The following is a 15,596-nucleotide window of genomic DNA, read 5'->3' on the forward strand; positions in this document are numbered from 1 at the left end:
TAATTTGGATGGGGATGCATAGAGCCAGCTGCAGAGAAACAAATACTCTGCAAAGCTAGGAAAGGTGGTGTTATTGCAAAGAATTGCTCCAAGCTGCTGTATGTGATAGAAATTAATGTTTTGGGGGGCTTTCCCACAACACGTCATAAGTGCAACGACCTCAGCAGTGGCACCAATTGCCATCAATGCTGAAGACAATGAACTACAGCAATGTGAGATAAAAACAGCAAAATACAGTGAAGAGCAGGAAAAAGAGAAGCCTTTCCAGATGTTATCTAATGTGTATAAAATGAGAAAAAAAACAAACTATGTGAGACTTCCTTTTAAAGGCCCAATTCAAACTATAACTCCTCAGCAAATGCCTTCTTCAGAATCAGCTAAAAGTTTTGATGTGGTAGTGTTCCAAATTATTCCATTTGTTCCATTTCATTATGACTCCAAGACTAGTGTTAAAAAGGAATGTGAAATTCTGAACATAAAATGGAGCAATTATTGTGCAACGCTAGGCATGTATTTTATGTTAAGAAATCTAAGCAGAAGGGCATGGTTACTGTGACAATCGGGCAGCTCAAGGCAGTCTGTTGCCTGAGCATATCATAAGTCAGAAAAGCAAGGGGAAAGGGGTCCTCCTTGGAATCTGGCCTTTTTGTTGATTTGAAATGCTAGGAAAGGGGAGTAGGTGGAGTCAGAGGTCCCAGAGGAGTGGCAGAGAGCATGTCCGTAATATTTCTAGGAAGCTGGCCACTCTGCTTTACTGCCAGGAACCTTATCACCTTCCTCCCACCCTTCCCCAATATCTGCACCATGGGGAAGTAGGAGATGGGTGAATGGGGAGGGTCTGTATGTGGTGCACTCTCTCAGGGCCAGTGCAAGGGTATTAGGTGCCTTAGCAAACCTTACAGCTTCATTCCCTTGCCCCAGACCTTCCTGCACACAAAAGTTATGCATCAATAAGAGTTCAGATGAAAAAACATTCAAAGTATAGTCTTCTGAGGTAAAAATAGGACAAGTATATTATATTTACATGCATTACTGTAGTTGCAATCAGAAAACCCTGCAAAAAAAGACACTTGAAGCCCATATGATACTAGGCCTATTTTAATAAATGTTGGGTGTGGCTTGACTCTCAAAGTCATGAATAAATTGAACTACAATTACAATATAGTAAATATCCCATACCAAAACAACACGGTAACAACCCTATCTATGAAAAGGCAAATATTACATCATTACCCTAAAATACCAATATACCTCCTATTAGGCAAACAGAGCAAGCCAACTGGCTATAGATCTCTACACAGAAACTACACACCAGCAAAATACCTCACCTCAAGCTTAAATTCAGAACAGAGGGACCCTTACCAAATAAGAATAGAGAGACCATAAAGTATAAATAGAAACATGCAGACAAAAACTGATCTGGAAATCGTAACCAGCAAGACTCTGTACACAGAGCAACAATGGAAAAATTAACATAACCATTCTCATAAAATAAAATATAAAAATCATAATAAATAAATATTTCAAACCAAGTGCTGGATGATTTATTCACTCTTTCACTGCTGACACGGAAAGGACCAATCCTGTCAGAAAAGTTTTCTGAAAGGTGATTAGTTGAGGGACCAATCAACTGTCAGTAGTGAGCAGCAGCCCTTTCAAGGAGGTAAGGTCTCTCCACCGGGGGATGAGAGGGATTTTGAATAGCTATAGCAGTGAAAATGGACAGGAGGGGGTTCTGGAAAAGTCAAATATTTTTTTAAGATGAGAGTGGGGATTTGTGAAAGGATGGAGGTCTCCATCGTCCGGACATGAACCCAACCCAACTTTGTTTCCTGCCCTCCTGTCTACTATGGGAATTTTAATGTTTTCTTCCAACCAAGAGTTCAATTTCCAGCAGTAAATAGAGGTGCACTAGGAAGCCTCCTGACTAGTGTGCCTTCTTGCACTGCAGGGTAATAGCTAATAAGGCTTATTACCCTGCAATTTGCATCAGACATACTAATCTTGCCACATGTTTTTGTTAGTGTGGGATTTTTCAGTGTTAAAAGCCCATGTTGCATACCTGGGCAAGGTTAGTGCTAAACAAACCTATGGTAGGCTCAGCCCAGCTTATTACATTGGCTGTATTGCAAGAGGAGATCTGTCAGGAAAATTTAGAGAGACTTTTGATTTACAGGAGATAGGTGGTTAATAATGGAGAAATTACTTACCTGATAATTTTGTTTTCCTTAGTGTAGACAGATGGACTGAAGACCAGTGGGTTATGTGCTCCCCTGCTAGCAGATGGAGCGGAGTCAAGTTTCAAAGCTGACGTCACCTTAGATATACCCCTGCAGTGACCTTAGCCATTCAGTATTCTCTTCAAAAGCCATTGTGGACATACTATTGAAAAACTTGATTACAATTTGGAAACAATTTTTTAAAATGGTTAAAAACTCGATTTAAAAACTTTGATTAAAAGCTGGAGACCGCCACTGTACTCAACCAAACGTAAGCGCTGGATACCAGCAATACTATAGATGCCCTGAACTAGGGATAGGGCGATGGCTTACCTGTAACCTCAAGGAATCAAGATTCATCTCCTGGGCAATTCCTTGGTACCATTCATGGGCAGCCATAGGCAGGATGCTGAGCCCATCTGTCTACACTAAGGAAAATGAAATTATCAGGTAAGTAATTTCTCCATTTCCTAGCGGGTAGCCAGATGGACTCAGGACCAGTGGGATGTACAAAAGCTACTCCCGAATGGGGTGGGAGGCTGCCCGTGGTCTGGTTAACACCGCCCTCGCAAAGGCTGCGTCCTCTTGGGCCTGGATGTTCAGGCGATAGGTCCTGGAGTTTGCTTCGAGACAACACAGACGAGGGCGTCCACTTTCGGGAAACGCAGGTGTTCCTTGACCACTGGGGTCCAGAGAGTACAAGGCCTCCAGGTCCCAACCTCCTTTAAAACTTGCCTCCCGGGCATTCCATTCCAGGTCAATCAACTCCTGGATGGCATCCAGCATCAGGAAATAGCAAGAGGCTTTTCGTAGACACACCAGGATGGGGTTCTTCTTTGGCTCCGACATAGCGACCATGCCCGTAATTCCCAGAGACTTCAGGGTGTGAGTCAAGGACCAGTAATTCATCTCTGTGGAAAAATTGAAGCATGGTTCCAGGCCTGGAGGGATTTCCCCGTCCTCCAATGAATTCCTGTCGTTGCCTGTGGTGTCTGGATTCCTGCCAGGGATACCCTTGGTGAGGCGAGGCATGTCCTAAGGCCTGCTGACAGGACTGGGAGGGTGAGGCCTTCCTAACTGTGGCTCAGCAGGGTCAAGGGCTGACTGCACCTGAACAAAGGCTTGAAGGCCCTGAAAAATTTCCAACCAAGAGAAGGCCACTGAGTCCATATTTGGCCCAGGAGGAACCGGGGTAAGGGCCACTGAACTGCACTCTCCTGGGGAGGACACAGCCCTGGAATTGCTCAGGTCCGGGGTGCTGCCCGATATGGATGTGGCTGACCTGTCCTCAGACTGTGATGGGCCGGTCTTGGTAAAGGTCTGAGAATCCAGCCCTCCCTGGGCCTCCTCACAGTGCTGTCACAGGATTCCAGGTTAGACTGTGCTGCCCTAATATGGCAGGCAGGGCAAAGGGAGTGTCATCTGAGCTTCTTTGCTGCCGGGGCCATAACCTCTATAGCTTATCCGTTTCACCAGCAAATGCCTCTCTAGCACACACAGATTTGCCTCAGCGCACGTAGATCTAAGCGGCCGGTTATATGCTAAGGAGTGCGTGTGCTCGCAGCTATGCATGTACTTGCATGCACATTAAGCGCACAGTCGGGCCTACACCATGCATAACGATGAAGGGGGGAAAATGGCACTACACCAAACCACATGCAAGATGGTGCCACCATAGATCGCCACATGGAGAGTCCACTGAGCTTGAAGCGGGGCCTAGCTCATGGGGGGGGGGGGGCACTTAACCAGCTCGGAAACCCCCTTCCCTCACCCAAACGGGATCGGGAACGATGTCGGTACAGCACGCAAAGCAAGGAGACTGGAGGAAAGACTTACCGAAGCCCTTCCATGTCTTTGGATCAGAGGAGTTCTTCTCTACTTGCCTGGTCTCAGTGCTTACTAGCTGAGTACAGAGACGGTCTCCGGCTGCAGGGGGGGGGGGGAAGAGGGCTTAAGCCTTCACCGCTGTGCTCGGCTTCTGCACCTGCTGCCTTTCAGCAGAAAAGTCCACGCCCAGAGCCAGCTACCAGACCAAGGAACACCTCTGAGGAATCTTGGAAATTGCCTCAGGAATTCTCAACTGGGGGAGGGACCCTTAGGTATCACCGCAGGAGACTGGGGCTCGATCTTCCTTTCAATTTGAAGGTAAAATTTTCTCCTTTGGATTAGTGCTGACATCACGCTAAACACCGCTGCTGTGTGGGGATAGTGTCCACATCTGCTAGGAAATGGAGAGATACTGAATGGCTGAGGTCACTGTAGGGGTATATCTAGGGTGACTTCAGCTTTGAAACCTGACTCCTTCTCTATCTGCTAGCAGGGGAGCACATAATCCACTGGTCCTGAGCCCATCTGGCTACACGCTAGGAAATAAACTGTTTAAATCCTTTTAAAACTGAGATACCTTGATTTCATAAGTCTTCTGTGGTATTCCCTAGTCCATGACTTAGCGCTAATTCTGAAAAATGAGATTATAGTTGTGGGAGTTATTGTAGACTTATTAAGAGTTTGCATTCTCATATTGGCAATATTATAGTGATTTGTCTTTTCAATTTGAGGAATATAAATAAACACTATCCTTTCCTAGAGAAAATTCTTATTATAGTGTTCCATGCATGTATTACATTTCACTTGTACTACTTACTGCAAGTCTCTTTTCTGTACCAAAAAAGCAATTGGGAAGACCAATTGATACAAAATATGGTGGCTCACCTTGTATCTGGAATTAGTTCATATGTTTAAGGCTTTACATTGCTTTTCTGTTGTTCAAAGAAATTTGTCTTCTAGTTTTTAATCTTTTATATGGTTCAGCTCCTCCTGGTCTTATTTCTCATTTGTAAAGATATGAGCCACCTTCTGAACATTTATCATCATCAATTCTGGGAAGGAGGAAGCTCAGCTGTCCAAAACTAAGAAGAAATCTTTTTCCTGAATGCAGAATTGCCATCCTCTTGGAGCTAAAGACAGTACATTTGAAAACTCTATAAGGCCGTTACTAGAGGCGGCTTTTAGCTGAGCTCAGACCATCCTCTGAATTGTAATTTGTGGTCAGCTGGAATTTTATTTGTATTATTGGTCTTTATGTTATGGATGTGTTGATTATAACAGCTCTGTAATTTTTTTACATTGCTCTGTAGCACAATGGGGAAGGGCAGTTTATAAAAATCAATAAACTGGAGTGATTCAACTGTTCAAAATAAAAATTTAAATGTACTTGTTAATTTCCTTTCATCTTGCTGGACCTGGGTTATGTCCTCCTGCCAGCAGACAAAGAGGTTAAAAAAAAAAAAAAGGAAAAAAAACCCGTTCAAAACTGACTTCACTCTCCACATGGGGGTCTTGTGCTACCTTCAGCTCTTCAGTATCCTATGTCAGAGCTAAAGCAACTGATCATAATTGATTTGGTTTCCAAATTCCACAAAAATAATCATGGGGGTTAAAAAAAATAGATCTATGAAGTTTTGAAAATATGGTGTCATATATAGTGCAATATTATTGCTATGACCAAACCAATAGTGGAAACAAACGCTTAATATAATCATCCTGAGAGCAACAGGCAAGCCCCCCCCCCCCAATGTCCAAGATAGATGGATAGAACACAGAAGCTTGCAACAAAGAAGCCCTCACACCAGCCTACTCCATTGTCCTGGACTTCCTCCCTGAGTGGATTGCTTGTAGCCTCTGAAACAGAGTCCCTATCAGGACTGGTACTACGGAGACGAAGAGCTGCTTCTGTTAAGCATCTCTAGCTGGCTTCTGAACTTAAACGGCTAGGATTATGAAAGACAGTTATTCCTTACAGAGGGTAAAACTGTACAGCAAAGCCAAGACTGCAATGGCCATTGCTCTATGGTGGAGCTCCTGAGAATCATGGTTGTAAACACTGTGGCCACATCTTGAACTAGGGGATTGGACCAAAGTACATCCTAACTTACCTCTATCAGGGAGCTGCAAGGGCCACATAGGAAGGTTTGAGACTCTCTCCTCCCCCCCCCCCCCCCCAGCACTCTCCTACATGAGGGGAGGTCACCATGAACTCCTGGACCCAATACAGGATTGGAGTCACAAAGCCAATGCTATAGGAAAAAAAAAAAAAGATTATTTAAGCCAGTGGTATACACTCCTGGTCTTTGAGGGCCACAAACAGGTCAGATTTTCAGGATATACCTATTGAATATGTTTGAGAGAGATTTGCATACATACTGCCTTCACTGTATGCAAATTCATCTGATGCATGTTCATTAGCAATATCTGAAAACCCGACCTGTTTGCGGCCTTCAAGGACTGGGAGTGAATACACTGGTTTAAAGCAGAGACAATATTTCTATTATAGGGTCCCTGAATGTTATGTTTCCATCCATCAATTTTGGTCTTAAAAGATGAGAACGCCACCAATTGATGATCCAACACACCTTTCTTTTTCCTTGGAAGGCAATATAGATCCCTTATCATCTTGGCCACCTTAAGGCTGGAATTAGGTCTCTCACACTAAAGAGATTCCATCTCCTAGGCAGCTTTAACAGGAGGGTGGTCTATAAGCACCCAGGAACATGGGATCACCCTAATAGATTACTACCTCATTACTCACCCAAGAGCTACAAGAGGTCATGCCCAAGAATTGTCACCCACTCATCCCTCCTGAACAGCCTCCACATTGAGGAATTATCCTCTTCTGAAAAGGAAATTCCTCTCTCTCTACCAGATTGGCTATCTCCTCCTTTTGTCCAGTCTATTCCTTAGGACTGACCCAGCCACTAGCGTGCTCTAGCACCCCATATGTTGCCAAGGCTAACCTAAGGTTTTTTCATGCAGGGATATAGGGGAGGGCTGGGAAGGGACGAAGGAGGAATCCAAAGGCACTGCCCAAGCAGAACTACCCTGGGAATTATTTATTTTAATAGGCTGCAGCATCATAAACCTAATTTGGTCTTAAAAGACCCTCTGGAAAACAATTTATGTAGAGGGGGAAAGAGCTGTTTCTGCAGCTGCTCTCTCCATTGCTCTTGCTAGCAGGGGGAGAGGAGGTTGAAATTATCTGTGAGATTACCAGCTGAAATAACTCAGTAGAGAACTAAGCTGCGAAGGCTCTACCATGGTTGTAGGAAAATATATAGCCCCCACAGCAATTCCCCATTCAAGAGGGAAGTGGGAGGTAAAGAGCCTGGCATGCTTGACTTTTTTTTTTTTTTGGGGGGGGGGGGGGGGGGGGGGGAATAGTAAAACAGCTGCTAATCCTGCCAAAGTGGGAGTACAGACCAAGCTCTGGTCCCTGTGCACTACAGTGCTGCATTCCATTGTAGGGGAAAGAGCTCAATTTGAGGAACCAACCCAGTTTTGTCTTTTGGCAAGGTGCCAACCCTCCATAGACCACACCTGCTGACCCAAGTATTTGCCTACTCATAGCCAGGAAGAATGCATCAGCTGATACACTGAGCTTCCATGACTTAGCTACAGTGCCATGCCTCCCTTTTTTCATGGACATACCAGAAGCGGGGAGAGAGATCACCTTAGATCCCCTAAGCAAGACTAAATCTGAGAGACTGTCTGGGGCAAATGCTGTGCTGCAAGTTTTTTTTTTTTAAAGCTTTACTGACTCCCTGTTGCTCTCAGATTAGAGGGAGAGTGTGCTGTCACAGTAGCTTCAGCTGCCATACCCTCCAAGGGAATAAAGTCATATGATGCTTGACCCATCGGCATAGGTACTCAGACTCCAACTGAGTTTGTTCCCAATGGGGAATGAAGAATCAGTTTCAATAGGACCATCACCCAGTGCACTTCAAGGAAGCTGAAGCTATAGACTTGCTGATAGCAGCTAACTCCTAGCTGCAGCACCAGTCCACATGTCTGTATCATCTGTTGAAGACAGAGGAATACTGAAGAGTGAAGGCAGCACCAGACCCCTGTAAGGGGAGTGAAGTCAGTTTTGAGCTTTATTTTCTGTTTCCATCTGCTGTCAGGATGACATAACCCACTGGTCTGGCATGGATAATAAGGAAGCCTAATTGGATAAATACATTAGATATCAGGCATACCACCATCAATTTTTTTTACATTTCTTATTCATACAACAGCTCTAACTTGTGCATGCAGAAAATATTGAAAAACACATTTACAAAACATGCAATTCACATTCCTTCAGGGAGTTCACGCAAACACACTATACCTTTTATGAATGAATTAGCTATCTATTAAATAGTAACTACCTTAAGAGGTGGGAAGCTCATAACTTTCTAGGGTTATTTAACATTTTGCTTAAAAATATTTTGCAAACACATAGAATTAATAAATCAAATATTGTAAAATAATCAATTTATATTTTCAGAAACACTCATCAGAGTTGTGTACATTTAGTAGCGCTACAGAAATAATAAATAGTAGTAATTGTGAACCACTAGGATAAAATGAAAGAAAAACATTCACCATAAATAATTTAAAAGTCTAGGTGGATGTTTCTTCCAAATTTATTCCTACAGCGAAAACATTAAGAATACTGTTCAGTGAGAGCTAGGAAAATATCGGAAAATGCAACAATATGAAAAAACGTGTGGCTTGAGTTATAGTATATAGGATTTACATTTTCCATTACTCCCTAAAACAAAAAATCTCCAAAAATAAGATGTTGACAATATTGAAACTACACAAAAATCAATTTTAAATTTACAGCAATATATATAGAAAGATAGTTGAATTAGCTTTGAAATTTAAGAGCAGTAGCATCAACTACTGACCATTTGTGCATCTTTCATAAACATTCATAATTCAACTTAAAAGAAATTGTATGCATCTGGCTCATGTTTACAACAAAGGCTTGGGCTGCTTAAAGAGGTCAGGGAATGTCAGCTCTGGGCTTTTAAAAACTACAACAGGCAATTTAAATAGCAGTAAGGAAGGGGAGTTTAGAGGGGAAGGTGATATGATGAATTGGAAGAATGATGGAAAAACACATTAACCGAAAACATACTTGGGCAGAGGGGGGCTACTGCTTCCAAGTTGCTGGGTAAACAGTTGGTAACTACAGTTGAAGTCTTGATTGGTACTATTGCTCACAATTTTCTATCTTTATTTAGATTTATTTAGCATTTCTAACTCACCTTTATCAGCAAAAAGCTCAAAGCAGAATACAACAAAAATATTCAACCATCTTTCTGGATGTATTCCCATGTGTCTGTTATATCTGCATGTACTCTTCTGTATAAATTTAAATCAAGTAAACAACCTTCCAGCAGAGGCAAATAAAAGTGGTGGCATTTTTAATTAGCCCTTTAAGGCTCATTCTGAAACCATATGCACAGGTGGTTCAAGTACAATGCTGTGCACTGCTATGCAGAGGACCTGAGTTTAACTCCTGGGTCAGACCCTCTGCTCCCTGGGCTGTTCGCAGTCCTAGGAAGAAAGGAATCCCAGACATTCACAATAGCAACTCCTAGTGGTCAGATTCAGGGCTTAGGAGTACAGGGATCCGGAGAGGAGGCCTGGTGCATGGTCCTCAGCCGAGAAGAATCTCGGAAATGAATGTGTTAGGATATAAAATCTCCAGGTAGTTGCAAATGAAAGCTTGTGGTGCCAGACTCCAGCCCTGGTTCTGACTGATTTGGAAACTCAAAGGATGAAAAGGAAACTGCCCCACCCCAAAAATGTTTTGGCTGTCAAGTGATACGGAAACAAATTAGTGAATGCTGAAAGTAGTGGCTTGAAAATAAAAACATCAAGCCAATATTATAAACTTGGCAGCAAGCAGCAGCCTTTTCTGGTCTCCAATCCAAAGGTATGAAGGGGGAATAATCCCACCTAACTGCAAGTAGCCCTGATAGACTCATCTTGTAAAAAGCTTCCCATCTCAGCTGGTTTGAAAATAAAGGTGGTAGGGAAGGGGAAGAAACTATGTTAAAGTATGCACGTTCGGGAAAACATATCTGCCATTGCAGTTCATAATGAATCCAATGTTTTTTGGTGAGAGGTTTGAGTTTTCTTAACAAAACAAGACAGTACAAAAAAGGGTTAAATTAATTATTGATATAAAAGATTTTTCTTCTGTTTACTCTTTGGCTAATTAAGGTCACATTAAAAAAACAACAAAAACAGAAAAGAAAATGTTCCTTTGCACACCCAATATCATTCAATGCAATACTTTGCCAATGTTATAAAAGTGAAGAGGTAACGTTACAAAAAACAGTCTAGTGATATACTGTTGGTTCACCCTGTGCAATAAAGTACATTGTTCACACTATATTTATTAAACATGACAAAATAGCTAACAGTTACATAGACCATAGGAAAGATTCCTACAGAAAGAAGAAGCTTACAATTACAGGGCTCTATTAAGCAATGCGATATGTACCAGTTACATTGCCCTACACAAAATAGGAGGCAAGAGGCCACTGAGCCAGCACATAACAATTGCTCAACAGAGATCAGAAAGTGTTAAAATAAAATTTTAAACACACTTTCTAGTGAAACTAGTGGTCATTTTTTTCCCACTCAGTTATTTGGGAAGAGATGAATTACATAGTCAGGAACTGAAAAAGAGTATATGAATCCAGCCTTTGCCAGAACACACCTATGGCTTGATGCATCTCTCTCGGCAAGCAACAGCACCAATAAAACCCGAGAAGAAATGCAGCTGTGGAAATACTGCAACTATTCCTGATAAACAAAAACCCTGGGAATCGCATCAGAAAGCCCTTCATTCCCATACTTTGTTTTACATCTTGAATTGCATAGGTCACATATTAAAGACACTGAAGTCTAGTCAGAAAAAATTTACAGGCGCAACAAGTTTTGCACATTTACTCAAAAGAACATTTACGGGTTTTTTTTCTTTAATTTACAGTCTTTAGCACTGCACGTCATGAAATCTATAGGGCTCTAAAAAATAATTTTAGCAAAACCAGATGGTTAGAAATATTCCTGTAAACCAGTCCATTTATCCATAAATTTGTATTACAGCTACAAATTTTCTAGATGAGAATTTTTACTGTGAAAGACAGTATCTAAGTTAAATCTGCACTCCAGTGCCATCGAATCTAAGGATAGCAATGGCAAAATGCTTCCTATTTTAAAAGCAATAATAATCTTTAGGAGGTAAAAATACATTTTAAAAATAATAGTTTCCTCTATATTTTGGGACTCGTTTCAGATTATCAAACTTCCAACTGCCCTTCAACATCCTTATCAGGGAGAAGTTCATGTAATTCAGGCTATCCTGACAGGGAAGTTACAGTACTGCTAGGATGGGAACTTAGTTCCTGGAAAAGTACTCCCAAAATACAAAAAAAAAAAGAAAACATTTTAAAAGCTATTTTTACTTCCTAAAGATTATATCATCATAAAATAGTACTGTGCACCAGAAGAAAACATTTCAACACAGCTGAAATGTAATTCTTTAAAATAATTTAAATGTCCTCCAAAAAGCAGTAAATTTCTTAGTACTTATTGCAAATTGTTTCAGCCCAACCACAATCAAGTATTCATTTTTATATATGATCTTGGATGCAAGTTTATATGACAGAAGACATATAACATTTATAAAGATGGTGGCAAGATTTTGGTTTCCTTCAAGGTAGCTAGCTATACCTACAGACAATGACAGTGCAGTGAATATAATGTTCAATACAAGAGTCAGGATGCAGTTGCGCCCTCCCATTCCACAAGATACTGCACTTTTCCATCAAGAGTAACTCTGCGGGCTAGAACACGGTATTTTTCCCCACATGCTATTCTACCTGCAGCCCCAAAATAGTTAGTGATTGAATTCTTCAGATGATGCAACTGTAATTCCTGATCTGCCAAGTTATTAAGGACCTCCGTATTGAGTCCATCAAACTGAGCATCTTCCTTGCCTTCAGTCTCTTTCACAATGTCTGAATTCTGAATCTGAAGTGTTTTTCTTGGAAGGCGGCCTCTTCTCCTCCTCAAGTGGGGTCCTGATGTTGGCCAAGGTCTTCCTGTTCGTGTCATTCTTCTTGAGTCAGACAAGCTACTAAACATTACAAATCTTTTATGTAATATTTTACAAACATTGATAATCAGTTGCAAGTTAAATAGAGTAATTTAATCCTCTTCTAAGCAAGAGAATTAATCTGGAACACAGTCTTGAGAACTGCTGTTTTCTAACTAACATTGTTTGAAATGTAAGGTCTCAGCCTATATTTTAAATTATAACTCGCAATCCTTGCTTAAACAGCTATTTTCTGAGTTTCATAAAAAGATCCATGGTGAGTTTTCAAGAGAATTAACAGCCTGTAAAATGACTTGTCAATCAGGGACTATTGTTTATTGTTGAATTGGAGAAATTACTTACCTGATAATTTCGTTTTCCTTAGTTTAGACAGATGGACTCAGGACCAGTGGGTATAGTGTGCTCCTGATAGCAGTTGGAGACGGATCAGATTTCAATCTGATGTCAGCCCTAGTACATATACCCCTGCAGGACGCCATGCTCTTCAGTGTTCTCCTCGAAAAGCAATTATGGATATATGTGTGACTGAATAACTTGATTAACTTGGTTAACTTTGACTAACTTGCATAACTTAGTTAACTTGAACTAGTTGATATGGATATAGCTGGAGACAGCCAGTGCACTCAACCGAGAAACGCCGACACCCGGTAGGTATGGGTGTCCTAATTAGAGGGGAGCTTGGCTTACCAGTGTTAGTCTTGCTCCCGGGGATTGTCCCCCGAGGTTTCCGTGATTGTTGGCAGCCGTGGGTGGGATGCTGAGTCCATCTGTCTACACTAAGGAAAACGAAATTATCAGGTAAGTAATTTCTCCATTTCCTAGCGTGTAGCAAATGGACTCAGGACCAACGGGATGTACAAAAGCTACTCCCGAATCGGGTGGGAGGCTGCCCGTGGCCCACTTAGTACTGCCCTTTTGAATGCTGTGTCCTCCCGAGCCTGAACATCCAGGTGATAGAACCTAGAGAAGGTATGAATGGAGGACTATGTTGCCGCCTGACAGATCTCGGCAAGTGACAGCATCTTGGTTTCCGCCCAGGACACTGCCTGGGCTCTAGTGGAATGGGCCTCGACTTGTAGAGGTGGAGGTTTGCCTGCCTCTATGTAGGCCGCCTTGAAAACTTCTTTGATCCAGCGGCCTCTTTACCTCCCACTTCCCTCTTGAATGGGGAATTTCTGTGGGGGCTATATATTTTCCTACAACCATGGTAGGGCCGTGAGGCCGCTTCCCCTTGTTTCTTCCCACTGTGAAGGACGAAGAGGTGGTCGGTCTTTCATACGGATTCCGACCTTTCCAGATATTGGAGTAGGAGTCTGCCGATGTTAAGATGGCGAAGGCGGCGAGATTCTTCAGAGTCCTTATGCTCGTCTGGCGATGGCAGCGAGATGGTTTGGTTTAGATGGAAGTGAGAAACCACTTTTGGGAGGAAGGAGGGGACCATGCATAGCTGTATGGATCCTGGTGTGAACCTGAGGAAGGGTTTTCGACAGGACAGTGCTTGAAGCTCGGAGATGCGACGGGCCGAGCAGACTGCCAACTAGGAATGCAGTCTTCAGTGTTAGTAGTCGGAGGGACAGACCGCAGGTGGGTCTGAAGGAGGCTCCTGATAGGAAGTCTAGGACTAGATTGAGATTCCATAAAGGTACCGGCCACTTCAGGGGTGGTCGGATCTGCTTGACCCCTTTTCAGGAAGTGGGAGACATCCGGATGAGAGGCTACGCTGCCGCCCCCCACCTTAGCTCTGTAGCAGGCCAACGCAGCCACCTGCACCTTGATGGAGTTGAGAGACCACCCCCTTCTGTAAGCCGTTCTGCAGGAATTCCAGAATCGTGGGAATTTTGACTGACCGCGTGAGGATGTCGCGGTCTTCACACCAGGCTGCATACCACGGCCTTCTTGGCCAGTCCGGGGCCACTAGAAGTACCGGTCCCCTGTGGTGTTCTATCTTGCAGATGATTCCACCCAGTAGCGGCCACGGTGGGAAGGCGTATAGCAAGATTTCCTGTGGTCAGATCTGGACGAGAGCATCAATCCCTTGGGACTGTGGTTCCCGTCTGTGACTGAAGAAGTTGGGAACTTGGGCGTTTGACCGCTGGTGTTCCCCAGCGGTTTACTATCAACTGGAAGGCTGTGTTCGACAGCCTCCATTCCCCTGGGTCTAGACTTTCTCTGCTGAGGTAATCCGCAGTGACGTTGTCTTTTTCCGCGATGTGGGAGGCTGAGATCTCTTCTAGGTTTGATTCCGCCCATGCCATTAGGGGGTCTATTTCCAGGAACACCTGTTGGCTTCTGGTTCTTCCCTGGCGATTGATGTAGGCCACTGTTGTAGCGTTGTCCGACGTGACTCTGACCGATTCGCCCAGGAGTCTGTGACTGAACCGTAGGCAAGCTAGCCTGACTGCCCGTGCTTCCAGTCGGTTGATGTTCCATCCCGACTCTTCCTTGTCCCATTGCCCCTGGGCGGTCAGTTCCTGGCAGTGGGCTCTCCACCCTCGTAGACTCGCATCTGTGGTGAGCAGGATCCAGATCAACGGGGATAGCCTTACTCCCTTGCTCAGATGGTCTTCTTGTAGCCACCATTGTAGCTGGGTTCGAACTTCCTCTGGGAGCTGGAGGCGATCGGAGTAATTCTGGGACATCGGATTCCATCGTAACAGTAGGGAACGCTGTAGGGGTCGCATGTGAGCTCTTGCCCATCCAGTGTGGATGTCATGAGACCGAGGACTTGGAGGTTTTCCCACACCTTGGGGCGAAGACTGCTTAACAGGTTTCGCAATTGGTTCATTAGCTTTGTTTTCCTTGTAGGAGTCAGAATGACCTTGTCTTGTCTGGTGTCGAACCGGACTCCCAGGGACTCCAGAGATTGGGAGGGCTGCAGACAGCTCTTGTTTGTGTTGACCACCCACCCGAGGTTCTCCAGTAGAGTTTTGACTCTGGTGGTCGCCTGATGACTTTCCTCTAGGGATTTTGCCCTGATCAGCCAATCGTTCAGATGTGGGTGTACGAGGATTCCTTCTTTCCTCAGTGTCGCCGCCACTACAACCATGATTTTGGTGAACGCTCGGGGCGCTGTGGCTAGCCCGAAGGGTAGTGCCCGGCACTGGTAGTGGTGGTCCAGGATCGTGAAGCGTAGAGAACGCTGATGCTTGTGGTGGACCGAGATGTGCAGGTAAGCTTCTGACAGATCCAGGGATGTGAGGAATTCTCCCGGCTGTATCGCTCTTATGACCGAGCGTAGGGTTTCCATGCGGAAGCGAGGGACCTTCAGGCGACGGTTGACGGACTTAAGGTCCAGGATGGTTCGGAACGTACCCTCTTTCTTGGGAACGATAAAATAGATGGAATCGTGCCCAGTATTTTGTTGTTGCGTTGGCACCAGCGTTATGGCTTTTAAAATGAGCAATTTGGTCAGCGTGGTT

The 15,596-nt window shown here is 43.7% G+C and overlaps 1 protein-coding gene across 8 annotated transcripts in view; it reads right to left on the reverse strand.

Annotated features, from left to right (window-relative positions):
- The window catches only part of MTF2 (metal response element binding transcription factor 2), a 144,908-nt gene that overhangs the window by 18,325 nt on the left and 110,987 nt on the right, over window positions 1-15,596 (reverse strand). For 3 of the 8 annotated variants that reach the window (XM_029618302.1, XM_029618298.1, XM_029618304.1), the window contains one exon: window positions 8,512-12,213. The exons of 2 other annotated variants lie outside the window; for them this stretch is intronic. In XM_029618302.1, coding sequence (XP_029474162.1) covers window positions 11,838-12,213 — 376 coding nt within the window. In that variant the 3' untranslated portion in view covers window positions 8,512-11,837. Of the gene's footprint in view, window positions 1-7,466; window positions 8,218-8,511; window positions 12,214-15,596 lie in introns of those variants that run through there. 3 more of the 8 variants (XM_029618301.1, XM_029618300.1, XM_029618299.1) reach the window with 3 other exon arrangements.

This window comes from Rhinatrema bivittatum, chromosome 10 (genome assembly GCF_901001135.1).
Source record: "Rhinatrema bivittatum chromosome 10, aRhiBiv1.1, whole genome shotgun sequence".
Lineage (NCBI taxonomy): Eukaryota > Metazoa > Chordata > Amphibia > Gymnophiona > Rhinatrematidae > Rhinatrema > Rhinatrema bivittatum.